The sequence below is a fragment of the Emydura macquarii genome, unplaced genomic scaffold, assembly GCF_026122565.2.
Source record: "Emydura macquarii macquarii isolate MOO-44397 ecotype Brisbane River unplaced genomic scaffold, CSIRO-AGI_Emac_v2 contig_67, whole genome shotgun sequence".
Taxonomy (NCBI): Eukaryota; Metazoa; Chordata; order Testudines; family Chelidae; genus Emydura; species Emydura macquarii.
The window spans coordinates 2,609,837-2,622,915 of NW_027130204.1; the positions used below are offsets into that span (position 1 = coordinate 2,609,837).

A 13,079-nucleotide genomic window follows, 5' to 3' on the forward strand; every position below is an offset into this window, starting at 1 on the left:
CAGCATCTTGTGATTTTGTTTTCCCCTCTCTCTCCCACCGTCTCTCTCTTATTTCCTTGTTCTGGAGCGGGGGGAAGAGACTTGCCCCAGAATTTCTGATCCACCTTCAAAAACAACAGGCGGCAAGTGCAGACGGGTAGGGTGCCGCCTTCAGTCTTCCAGGCCGCTTCCACACCTCATCTCTCGCTCTGCCTCCTGCCCTGGCTGGCTCTCTCTCCCTGTCAGTCTCCTCCCTCTTTCTTGCTGTCGCAGCCTCTCTTTTTGCTGGAGGTATGCATCTGTCTCTCAGGCCAACCTTCTCCTCTTCCCCTGCCTACCTTGCAGTCTAGCCCAGCAGTCTGTCTTCTCCTGCCACGTCTCTTCTTTCTCCAACTGATTCTTCGCTCTTCCTCATCCCTCTCCTGCCTGCAAGGCACTGGAGTAGCTGGGAGGTGTCGATTTGGAACTCTTGGCTAAACAAACTCCAGCAATAAAATGGAAGGTGTGGGGGAAAATCCTTTGTGTGCACTTGCAAGTGATTAAACTGACTGGAATAACCTGGACTTTATCCTCCAACCTCTGTCTTCTTGCTAAACCACCTGCAGCTCTCGGAGGACACCCTCTTTTCTGGTTTCTGAACCAGGGGAATAAAAGACAGAGAGTATTCCAGGTTAAGTCCCCTAAGAGGACAGCATAGGTGACAGGACAATCTCAGTGGATTCCCTCTCCCCAGCTCCCTAACTCAAAGGTGTTCCCACTGCTGGTCTGCCAGATTCTCATCACCTCCAAGGTTCATCTTTTCAGTCCAGCATTTCCTTGAATGGGAAAGCATTGAAATGGGTTATCTAGGGAGGTGGTGGAATCTCCATCTTTAGAGGTTCTTAAACTGCGGCTTGACAAAAGCCCTGGCTGGGATGATTTAGCTGAGGTTAGTCCTGCTTTGAGCAGGGGGTTGGACTAGATGACCTCCTGAGGTCCCTTCCAACTCTAATATTCTATGATTCTATGACCTTGGGCTAAGGCTGGAAAGTTATTCCCACTTGGTGGGCTGGGGTGCTTAATAACGGGTATGACTCTAAGAGCACCCCTAAGCCAGAAGGCAAGGGGCTCCCTGGTATCTAGCTCTGAGTGTCAGTGCATTCAACTTGCTATTATCAGCTGCATCTATAAGGTGTCATGTCATATGTCATTGGAAAACTAACAACTCACTGATGATTAATATTCTTGTGTGATGTATGTATGGTCAACCCACAAACAAGTACACACATGTGCTGGACTTATGATTAAAATGTGTTTAAACCAGGCCTGTCGGGGAGCTAATAAAAAAGGTTTTCCAGATACAGGAATCGGTTCCACCTGTTGGAATGTGTCTCCCATGTAAATGGAGTCAGGTGTGACCACAGACACTGAAAAGCATGTTGGCAAGCAAAGCCATCAGGAGAGAAAGGAGGGAACAAGTGAACACTTAATAATCTCGAGGAAGGATACAGATTGCACCCCAGGAAGCCTTCCTGCCTTTTGAAGCAGGGTCAATGAACTCTGAGAGAGCCTTTTCAAAGGTTTATTGAATCAAGAGAGGAGCAGAGAACCACTCTGTTACTCTTCACCTGAGGAAACAAGGAAAACCAGCACCATGGACTCTGTGGGAATCCTAAGAGCTAGTCAGCCATTGCTGGAAAAGGAAATCTGGTAAGGAAACTACCTTGAACAAAGACAGGAGCTTGTTAAGTTAGGTCTTAGCCAGTATACAGCGTACTCTTACTTTTGTTTATTTGTAACCTTTCTATCTTTATACCTTGTACTTAAAACCTCTCTTTTTGATTAAATAAACTTGTTTTACTTTTTATCTAAACCAACTCAGTGTTCTGACTGAATTTAAGAGATTGTTAGCTCTGGTCACGATAATAAGCTGGCATTTGTGTCTCTTTAAAGGAGCAGAAAACTAAATAACTTCTGTGCATGTTCCCAGAGAGGGCTGGGACTGTAGGAGACAGTTTTATGGAAATCTAGGACTGCAGCAGCTGGGCGGTGAAAGCCAGCATGTGACCTTCATGTTTGTCTGCTAGCAGCTGGTGTCCGGACTGGGAGCCAGAGCAGGGCAGCATTGAAGGCACCCAAAGGTCCAGGGCAGGCAGTGACACAATCCCTCATGGGTCTGAGCTGAATCCTAAATTGCCACAAGTAGTGGGTTGTTATTGCTGCCCACTATAGGCAGTGCTAGTTTAATTTATTTATACACTCCTTAATGTTTATCATTAATAAATAAGCAGAGACTCTGCTTCCCTGTCCACGTTCCAGCTGCTGGTGGGTGGATCCACTTGACACAGTTCAAGAATTTGAAGGTTCTCCTTTTCCATGCTGCTCCCACCTCAATTCAGTGGATAGTCGCTCTACCTATACTTTTTTATTCCTGAGGAATTAATGCTTTTGAAGTTTTGCAAAATGGAAATGTGGCATTTGCCTTAGAAAAGAGTTAATCTTGAATCTCAGAAGGGGAAAGTCCACTAGTCAATGTTTCACATAGATAAGATTCCCAGGAAACTTTCAGCACAAAAGAATGGAACAGGCTGGTGCCGTCCCTCTTGGCTGGATGCAATGCCTCTTTTTCTCTCCCTGCCCCTTACCAGCTTAATTGATTCCCGTCTTGCTTGTTTGTCTCATCGACAATCACTTATCAAATGCAATGCAATGCTGTTAGAAGATGGGACAGGGGAGCAGTGTCTCTGGGGTGGATCCTACTGCAGTATGCAGTGGGCACTGCTTGTCTGGCCAAGAATCACAATCATCTAGTTAGGAACAAATCTCTGCACTGACTGCACTAAGCAAGCAGACAGGGAGGCAGAAGAGCAGGCAAAAAGAGAGGCTGAAAGCAGAGCCTAGTCGTTGGTGGACTCTGCCTCGAGCAAGGCCGTCACAGAAAGGCAGCAGTGGCAGAGGCAGGAAGAGAAGAAAGGGAATTCAGAGTTCTAGGACTGCTTGTCCTAATGCAAACTGAGGGTAGGAACATGCTCAAACTAAAAGAGTAAAATAGCAACTCACCACAAGCTCAACAGGAGGAAGTTTATCACCGCTCTGTGTCAGCTGACAGCAAATGTCTCGCTCTGGGTCTCCCTTGAAGGTGTTCATTGATATATAACCTTTAGACTAAGTCCTTCTCTCTGAGGAAAAGGCAGAGCAAGAGCAGAAGGTAGCCTGACAGCTCATGAAACACTTGAACTTGCAGCATGGGCTCAGTTATCAGGGCTACTATTTCACTCTTGTTGAGGCCTGACACTATTTCAGTTTGGCTACTGCATCAAGGAAACAAACGCGTGGCAGCAAGTGAAACTGGGCTGGGCAAAACCCACTTGGTTTCAAAGGCTTCCAAGGGCCAAGCTGCCCTTTCCCTCCCCACCAGCACACACAGTCTCATACTCTGCAAGGGAGATTAGGGCTTGTCCATACAGGAAAGTTTTACCAGTTATACCAGTGTAATTACACCACGAAAGTATTTCAGTATTACTGCCCCTGTGGACACCTTTATTCCAGAATAAGAGTGGCTTTTTCAGCTTGGTCTAAACTGAAAAGGGTCCTCTTCTACCAAAATAAGTGCCTACATGGGGCAAAAGGGGGCTATCCCGGCATAACTATAGCAGTTAAAGTTTTTCATCTTACTTTATGACTTTCACATGTAGACAAGCCCTAACTAGATGCAATTCACCCCAAGTCCAGTGTGTATCTGTAAGAGAAATCCTCCCCCCACTCCTCTTTGAATAAAGCACATCCTTTGGTCCCAGGGACAAATCTTTCAGCCATATCCAGCAGACTAGCTTAGAATCCCTCCAAAGCCCTATGTTGGGTCTGCATTGACCCCTCTGACTCAGGAAAAGCTTTCCCTTCCCCTGCAGTGCTATTGCTCTGAGGACCTGATCCCTCTCTCCTCTCTGGTAGTGCAAAGCAGTAACCACAGCACTGGTGAAGTGCCCCCATACAGACAGAGGGATAATTTTCCTTCCCTTTGACTATTCATAGTCACTGAATGGACACAGCTCAGGCTTAAGTCTTCCTGTTAGAGATGCAACATCCCAATCCCCCTTTGTCAAGAAGCGGGGAGGTGGAATTGCTTTCTGCTGCTACTGCAGGGGCAAATCCTGCTCGTAGGGATGTCAATGGCAAGACTGCTCCTGGATTCACTGGAGAGCAAGCTGTGGCCTTGCAAGCTTCAGCACAGAGAACAGCATTTGTTTAAAGATTAGGAAGTGTCCCTGATTGCACATCCTTCAGGAGAGGCAATCCTTTACTCCCTCAGTAATGTGGAGATATCCCACATTAACTCAGGAGCTAAAGAACCAAGCTACAGTACCCCCCTCCCAGCCTCTCCCCATCTATGTGCTTGTAACCAATCGAGCCAGATAATCCAGATCAGCTTTGCATCCTAGAACATAACTGTAGTGCAGCAGGTTTCCCTGTGGCTGTTGTGTGGGCAGGGAGAGAAGAGAATGGTTAACAGCCAACTGGTCATGTTACTCCCTTCCTTCCTTCCTTCCACTCTAGTGACATGAATGTGGTGATGTTAAGGGATATCCACTCCCCCAGAGAGAGGTTGGAGAGCAAAGATATTAAAACAAATCTGCATAATCACATCTCGTATTTAGCAAATTCACACTATATCAATGCAGCCCCCGTGGCACTGTGTCCAGAAGTCAGTGGGCCTAAAAAGATACAGGCATTAAGTTAGGACTTTTGTTTTCCTCCTTTTTTGATATTACTCACACCAATGAAAGGTAAAATGGGTGCAGGAAGGAAGTTATCTCATGCCTTCACGTATAGGTGCTGCCTCCTCAGGAATTCTGAATTATTTCCTGCCTCCTAGGAGATCACTGTTTGTGTTCAGGGAAATGAAAAGATAATATTGCCTGCTCCCTAAAAGACCTTATGTGACAAAATGGTTGGAAAGGGATTTAAGAGAGCAATCATGCCCAGAGTTGGTAGTACTCAGGCTGTAAGGTAAGTGGAAGAAACAAAGATCAAGGAATTCCAACAGGTTTGCTTAAATTTATTAATCCTACCTAGAGAGGGAAAAACAGCTAGCCAGCTTTGATTTAATTAATGTTTTCCCCACTTTCCTCTTACAAAAGTGCAATACTTTTCAGAAAGTTCATGGTGCCACATGGAGCAGCAGAACCCAACAGGTACATCCAGCAACATCATCACATACATCATCCAGCAGTGCTCCCACAGAACTCATTAAGAGGAGATAATCATCCTCTGCTCAGTTGCATACAGTAAGCATCCCAGGGACTATTTTTGTTAGTGAAAGAGTCTGTCTCACCACCATAGACTCTCTGCTTAATTACAAGTGTAACAGCCAGATTTAGGGTGATCATAGCAGCTATAACTGCTGAGGACACGGTGAGAATAGACACAATGATCATAGCATAAAATCCAGAGCCAAGTGAACTGCCAAAGTAGTTTTTTTTAAAAGTAACAAGTATTGTAATGCCTAAGTGCATTAACGGAAGAGAGGGGAAAAAACCCAGAGCACATTCAATATTTTAGCAACTATAAGACCCAAGTGTGACATACTATGGCTACTGTACAGATATAGCACAGACTGAAATGATCAGAGGAGGCAACTAAATTGATGAGAAGCACTGCAGAATTTACTAATGCAATTGTAAAATCTGGGATTAGTTATCCTGGAACATACAGTTAAAGGGATTTGAATGAGTTTATTTGAGATGAAGGGTGAAGAAAAAAACCTGACCTGTAGTAAGAGGATGCCATTCGTTGTTCATATCAGGTACATTTAGAACAAGATACCCATCTCTCCAGCAGAGTACGGGGTCTCAGGCTATGCTCAGCACTATAGGTTTTAGAGTGCAGAATAGAAAGAACAGTCAGTGGGAGAAATGATCTTAGAATTCATGGCCTCATTGCTCCCAGCTTAGTGCACCTTCTCTTTAGACAAAGTATTTGGCAAGTCTTTCATCCACCTATCACCCTATGGCTTGGCAGTGCTGGGGCCAGGGAAACCAATACACCCCTGCAATACAGAATGCACCACAAAATCTAGGCCACATGAGAGGTGTGCCTTTACACATGGAACTTCTGCACTGGACCAATGGGTAGGGTATCATCTTCTCTAACTCTTTCAAATTCCTCTTCAAGACCCATGATGCCAACAAGAAGTGTCAGCCATCTTATACTGGTTAGCCTGTGGGACAATCCAATGTAACCACTGTTCATGAATTTACCATTAAAGAAAACCAGATAATTAGGACCCATCAGACTGAGCAAAAATTGTATGGATAACGCACGAGACTGGGAATCAGGGGCCTCGTTTCAACTCCTTACTCGGCCCTGCTGTGTCACCTTTGATAAAGTAACTTGGCCATTCTGTTCCTGTTTCCTCTCCCACCACTTGTTTTGTCCTGTTCATGTGGAGTGTAAGCTGATTGGGGCAGTCTCTGAATTGGGACGGTCTCTGAATGTCTGTAAGTAAACTTCTAGCACAACAGGGATCTGATCTTGGTGGGGCCCCTAGACGCTACTGTATTACAAACAACAAAAATAAATCCATTACATGCCTGCCCCACCTCCTCCCTCCCAAGGGAGAGTGTCAAGTTAGACTATAAGCTATGCAGGCCAGGTAGTGGGTCTTCTTGTGTGATGTTACCATAGTACAGCTAAGAAGAACAGTGTATGGCAAACCCTATGTTCTTTTCCCCCTGAAAAGCAGATAAACCTAGGTACTCCTAGTTTAGACTAAGTCACATTTGATATCTCCCTCAAATGTAAAAAGGTACTACTCTGAGAGTTGGTCCTAGATTTCTACCATTCTTGGTCATTCTTCACAGATGAATGGAAGTTCCAAAAATTTCAGAGGGCAAGAAAGGCAAGATTAATACACATTTGGTGAAGCATGCTTTTACCATTGTTATCAGTTGTAAGTTTATTCAAAACTGAGTAATGAACTATTTGCCAGCGACTCTCAAGTCAGGCAGGAGGCTTGCTGTAGAGTCTGCTGAAACACACAAGTATTATTCACAACCTTCTTGTGAAAAAATTCATTTATTGAATTCCTTAGACTTTATTTCACAATGAAGCAAGACTCAAGACCACATTATGGCTTAGCAAACATCCATCCTGTCATCACAAAAACCTGTAGCCCCATAGAACAATCTCAGCTAATGGAGAAAGTGACCCATTCCACAACAAAGAAATGTTCAAGTTAAGAACCTCTGAGTAATGCTGAGAGACATTGTCAACCGCAAATGCTCACTGATCACTGCTCGTAATTCCTTCTCCAAAGAGAACACCAGCTTTAGCTAGTGGCCTCCAGTTACTTGGGAAAGCAAGTCTTCCTTTAAAAATCACTTGTGATATTAGGGAACCTCCTCAGCAGTTTGTTCACTGTTTTTGGAGATAAGTTTCCCATCTGGCCCAGCGACTCTTCTTTAAGTCTTTCCTTACGCTCTGCCTGAAATACAAAGAAAACTATTAACCTCCTTTATTTGCTGAAGTAATTCATGCACAAATCCCAGCAATATTTCTAATGATACAGTCATTTCAAATGCAAACCATTTGCGCAGTGAGTAAGAGTTTTGGTAACAATTGCCTGGATAATCCTAAAGATTGCTTTCAGAAGCCAGTGACTGCAGCCTATTTCAAATGCAGTGTATCTGTGGCCCTGTTGGTCCTAGAATATTACAGACAGAAGGTGAGTAAGGCAGTATCTTTTTGTTTGGACCAATGTCTGCTGGTGAGAGAGACAAGCATTTGAGCTACACAGAGCACATCAGGTGTGGGAAAGATACTCCAAACATCATAGCTAAATGCAAGATGGAACAAATTGTCCAGTGTAAGTAGTTAGCACATGTTTTAAGGGACCATTTAAGGTTGATTCAATGATCAACACCCCTCACAACACACCTTTCAAGACCCATGAATGCAACACTTGCCAATCACATGTGGTGTACCTCAGCCAGTGCACTAAATGCCCCAACAACAATGATGTTGGTGAAACCAGACAATCACTATGGTCTCAAATGAACTGACACAGGAAAATTATAAAAGACAAAAATACCCATCACCTGTGAATGAACACCTTTCACAAAGTCATCACTCTATATCTGACCTACCAGTCCTCATCCTCAAAGAAAACCTGCACAACACTTTCAAAAGACACACCTGGGAGTTTAAATTTGTAATTGCTAGACGCTAAAAATCATGGACTGAATAGAGACACTGGATTTATGGCTTATTACAACAATCTGTAACCCACTAACTCCCTTTTTTGTCCTATAACTGCAGAAGTGTTACTGAGCCACTCTGCCTTGAATGATCTCTCAGAATATGTGCTAACAACTTATGCTAAACAATCTGTTCCATCTGACATTTAGTTGAGACACTCTGAATACCTTTTCCACACCTGTGGGCTCAAAAGCTTGTCTCTTTCACCAACAGAAGTTGGTCCAATAAAAGATATTACCTCCCCCACCTTGTCTTTCATTTGAAATGGTGACGTTGATGGGCACGATCAACTTAAAAAAAACCCCAAACATATCCTTCAATTTACTACTGTTATAAATAACTCCTATTTACTGAAACAGATAAAAATATTGTTCTCTATTTTTCAGTTTGTTTACTTTGTAATTTGAAGTGCTTCCTATATCAGTTTCCTGTTTATGTAAGTCTTTCACACACCAGAGATTATTTTTTTCTAGATTAGGTATAATTGAAGAAAAATAGAACTAGCAGAATGACTTAAGGGCAAGTGTAGTACAGGGGTTTTTGGGGGGTTTTAAATACCAACTAGATTTCAAATTTAATGTGTTTCTTTACATAGGAACACAGTCACCCAGTACCACAGTGTCTATATGCTTTGCTTTATGACTTTTAGATCCTCCTCTTTCTCCAAATTTCCCTTTCTATTTTCACCTTCATGGGGCCTGCTTTTGGCTTGTTCCCCCATGATCACAAGGAAGGCTCTAAAAGACTTTTGAAGCAATTTTCAATACCAGAAGGTTTGGATTTCCATTGCTATCCAGTGACAGAGTAAGACCTATCCCACCTCTGCACATGTAAGTGGATGTTTCTAAAGCCCAGTGTCAGATTGAGTAGGTGCAGTCTGGTATATTGTACTAACACCAGTTGTCTAGCAGCTCTGGTATTTATGAAGTATCTGAGTTTTAATTTTTTTAATAAAATATCTAATCTTTATAGTTGGAAAAAGCCCCAAAACAACATAATGAACCTTATAAACCTCCTGCCATAGTTTAACAGAGCCTGAAGACAATTTGGCATAATGGTTTTAATAGACGACTGCTTTATGCATCCTAGTGGGTTGTTTACAAGCAGAAAAATCCAGCTATTTTGTTATTTGTGTGCAGAGCTTGGCATCCAGTCCCACTACCATCTCAATCGACCCCTGCCTTGCACAGACATTTGCCCATCTTTAGGAACCAACATTAACACATACATTTAAAAAGCAGATTGAGCTGCAGATTGATTACTCTATTAGGGCTAATGGCAGGCCCAGAACGAGGGCTGAAAAGTTACTACACATATCACAGATTACTGCACATCATCTACTAGCACCAAGAGTCTTACACCCCTCATTCAAGACTATCTCCTCATGCAGAAGGGAGCAATGTTTTCTGCAGACTCCATGGTTATCAGAATATAACTGACATCAACCCTCCTCTTCTATATTTTACTCAACATCTGATTAGTTTGAAAGTGGACCAGCTGTACTGGCCAAATGTTGGTAACCATGTAAACTACTCACAGCCAAATGACCTCAGACATACGAGAAGCAGTGCATGTCTGATTTGTTGTGGAGCATTGCCCTCCCTCAGATCTGTACAATACAAATTAAATTGCACAGTGAGTGTCATTGTCCTTGCCACTACTAGAAGAATGATCGAGGGCTTCCTGCTTCCTTGCCACTAGTTTAAGACAACCAAAAAAGGTTTTAATTACATCTGCTTTTGCCACACAGTCATAGAATGTCTGGATCTCCTTGGTACATGCTGCATCGTTGAACTCATTCTGCTTCCAGCAAGCCATCATTAATGTCATCTCTGATATGCACATTGTCTCTAAAAGGAAGAAATAATGCAGTAAAAAAAATCTCTACTCAGGAATATTTCATATTAATAACCTCTGTATCACATAAATCTCAGGAGAGAGAGAGAAGACAAGTCGGTGAAGAGAGGGAAGAGGAAAAATAAAACAGGAGAGAAGAAATCTCAGCATTACTTTGGCTCACAGCGAGATGCTCTACACTTCTTTCAGTCCAATGATGGCTCAGATCCCAGTCATCTGATAGCCAGTCTTAACAATATCTAGCATTTACATAGTGTTTTTGCATAACATACTTTACAAACATACATTCTGGATATCCCAGAAGCCACCTGAAATTAGGGCCATGGTTTGAAGAAGTAACAGTTTGGCTTTTGGCTGTTCGTTATCCATCCAAAGAGGGATTTTACCAAGTTTCAAAAACTTTTTACTTATGTATATTTTATAAACATTGAGTGAGCACCCTATTGCTATTTAATGATCCAACTGTGGAATTTGCTCCCTCTGCATGTTAGTCATAGGTCAGGACACAGTGCAAGATGTTTCAATCAATCATTTGTTTTATCTTGGCCTAAAACCATGTAGGTCTCTCCATGTGGCAGACTGGATGACTGTGGGATGGCTATTATCATTACTCCTTGCAGACCAGAAAAGTTGACGTGTGCATCACACATATTGCCTGTATTACAACTGGCACCCAAGTAAGTCTATTTGTTCAGGACTGAAGATCAGTGACATCATAGCAGAACTGGCACATAATAAGTTAAATTACTTATATTATACTTCTCTTTACATAAGAGCATTGAAGAACATAAGACACTAGATCATTCTTACGGTGTCCCAGCCTGTCATGCCCTCTGTAAGTTCTTCATATAAAAGTGCCCCTATTCTCTCCCCACAGGCCGCTACGAACCTCCTCCTAGCCCATAACACCAGGGAGAGGAGGTTGGCTGGGGCGGGTGCTCTGCAACTGTGGGCCCTATTGCTGTTTCGCTGTCCGTTCACGCATCCGGGCCGTGTCCACTGGCTCCCTAGACACCTTTCGGGAGCGATGGGCGCTCTCCAGGGTTCTCTGCTCGGTGTCCCCTTCCAGTTCCCTCCGTTTGACCCTTTGACCCTCACGCCCCTGCCTGTTTTTCTCATTAGTTGTCCCACGAAACGGGTTGAGTCCAGGGCCCAGTGGCTCCTCCCCTTAGGCTGCGGGAGAAGCCTTTAGCAGCGGGCGGGCTGCCCACCCGGAATTCAAATAATAGCAAAGGGGGCTTCGGGAAGATGACAGAGCACGGCCCTAGAAGGGGGGGGGCCCACCAGCACCAAGTCTCAGGGCGGTGACCCCCGCCTTCAAAGCCGAACGTTTTCGGGCACCTTCCCTTTAAAAAACGCTGTTCTGGGAAACGTATCAAACCCCAGCCTCTGCCCGCGCGTGCGCGCCCCGCCCCGCCCCGCCCCCACACGGCCCGTGGCCCTCGGGCGCTGCCCGGGAGGTGCGATGAAGTGACCCAACCCGAGCCCCGCCCCCCATTCGCGGATCACACGGCGCAGCTCGCCCGCTCCAGCCCGGCCGGGATCCGGCAATGGGGGGGGGGGGCGGGGTAGCGGGCAGCCGGACACCTGGGTCCCTCCCCCGCCCGCTCTCACCTCCCAGGTGCTGCCGGCGGATCGCCACCTGATTGGCCAGCACCAAGGGGCGGGGGAGCCGCTTCTGCCTCTGCCCCTGCCGCCCAGCGGCCAACTTGCGCCCCAGCCAGGCCGGGTACACGGGCGCCGCCATCCCCTCTTCGCGACAGCCAGGCCGTAAAGCGAGAGAGGCGCCGGCCCCTCCGCCGCTCACGTGACCCACGCCCCGCCCCTCGAGAAATGACAGGCCAGCCTCGGCTCGAGTTCGCCGGGCTTCGCTCTGGCCGGCAAAACCCCACCCCGAGCTCGGCACCAGCGCGCCCCCTGCCGGCAGCACTCCGCCAACCACGTGCCCCGCCCCGCGGCTGTGATTCCCCCCCCCCCCGCGCCCTCGAGCCATAGGGCAATGCCCAGCGCAACGACGTCACAGCAAACCTCACCCTCCCCGAGGGCTGCCACAGCTACACTGCGCCTCAGTGCATTGCAGGGCCAACCCTCATCGCATGCTGTCACTCACCCAGCTGCACAGCCACATGGCGTTAGACACCCCCGCGCCCCCCGTGGCAATGCAGCTGTGCAGTATTGCCATGTCAAACTCTGCAGCTGGGGAGTGATGTCTTGTCAGCTGTCAGTACACTGAATGGATCCTCCAGCTAACCCCTGAAGTTACACGTAAAAGCAATTAAATCCAGGGCATGTCTGTGTGTCTCTCCCATCCCTCCTCCCCAACCTTAAATTCCTAGGGATAAAATATCCCAGAAGCCAGGGCAGAATAGCTCATTGGAGAGCCCACGCTTCTAGGATCTATTTTGCTAGGGTTGCCAACCCCCCAGAATTGTCTTGCAGTCTCCAGGAATTAACAATTAATTTTTAATTAAAGATTATGTCATGTGATCCAGGAATACATCCAACTGAAATTGGCAGCCCTCTGTGACTCAATGCCCTGTTGTCTAACGCACTCAGGAGCTAGAAGGCCTGACATAACACCTCTAAGAAGAGTAAACTGCCCATTTGTCTCACTAATGTGTTACCTGGTGCTTAACTTGAGCTGTTTCACTGTGGAGTCTTTCAGCAGAAACATTCACTTGGTTTAAGTGGGCTTGTGGATGAAACCTGAGTAGAGTACTGCCACTTTGCCATGCCCTCTGATCATGAATTACCAGAGCCCACATTTGGGAAGTTTCAGTTTGGAAAATAAAGCATATAGGACTGGACAGATCTCTGATGGATCTGTTCTGATATTGGTGGCTCTGTTCAGTTTTTTATTTTTAAGATAAAATCAGACTTTATCAAAACCATGAACAACGTCAGGGGAATTCTCTAAATAAATAAAATCCCATCTCCATTTTCAGAACCAAATTCAACCAGCCTGTTTGGAAGTTGAAGTGTTCACATGAAGTGAAGATATTTTTCCA

At 45.4% G+C, this 13,079-nt stretch overlaps 1 protein-coding gene across 1 annotated transcript; it reads right to left on the bottom strand.

Annotated features, from left to right (window-relative positions):
* Positions 1–6,887: 6,887 nt before the first annotated feature.
* CHCHD1 (coiled-coil-helix-coiled-coil-helix domain containing 1) lies at positions 6,888–11,861 on the bottom strand. The gene is made up of 3 exons (XM_067537769.1): positions 11,686–11,861; positions 9,946–10,064; positions 6,888–7,441 (listed from the first exon to the last, which is right to left on the bottom strand). The coding sequence occupies exons 1-3, from the start codon at positions 11,816–11,818 to the stop codon at positions 7,328–7,330; spliced, it is 366 nt and encodes a 121-aa protein (XP_067393870.1). The 5' UTR covers positions 11,819–11,861; the 3' UTR covers positions 6,888–7,327.
* Between the last annotated feature and the right edge of the window lie 1,218 nt (positions 11,862–13,079).

What these genes read in the sequence shown, in the direction of transcription:
- CHCHD1 (XM_067537769.1), bottom strand. Translation starts at nt 11,818, where the DNA reads ATGGCGGCGCCCGTGTACCCGGCCTGGCTGGGGCGCAAGTTGGCCGCT. An exon ending in CCGCCGGCAGCACCTGGGAG is followed by an intron (nt 10,065 to 11,685) that starts GTGAGAGCGGGC and finishes TCTTCCTTTTAG; the next exon opens with AGACAATGTGCATATCAGAG. An exon ending in ACTGTGTGGCAAAAGCAGAT is followed by an intron (nt 7,442 to 9,945) that starts GTAATTAAAACC and finishes TTTGTATTTCAG; the next exon opens with GCAGAGCGTAAGGAAAGACT.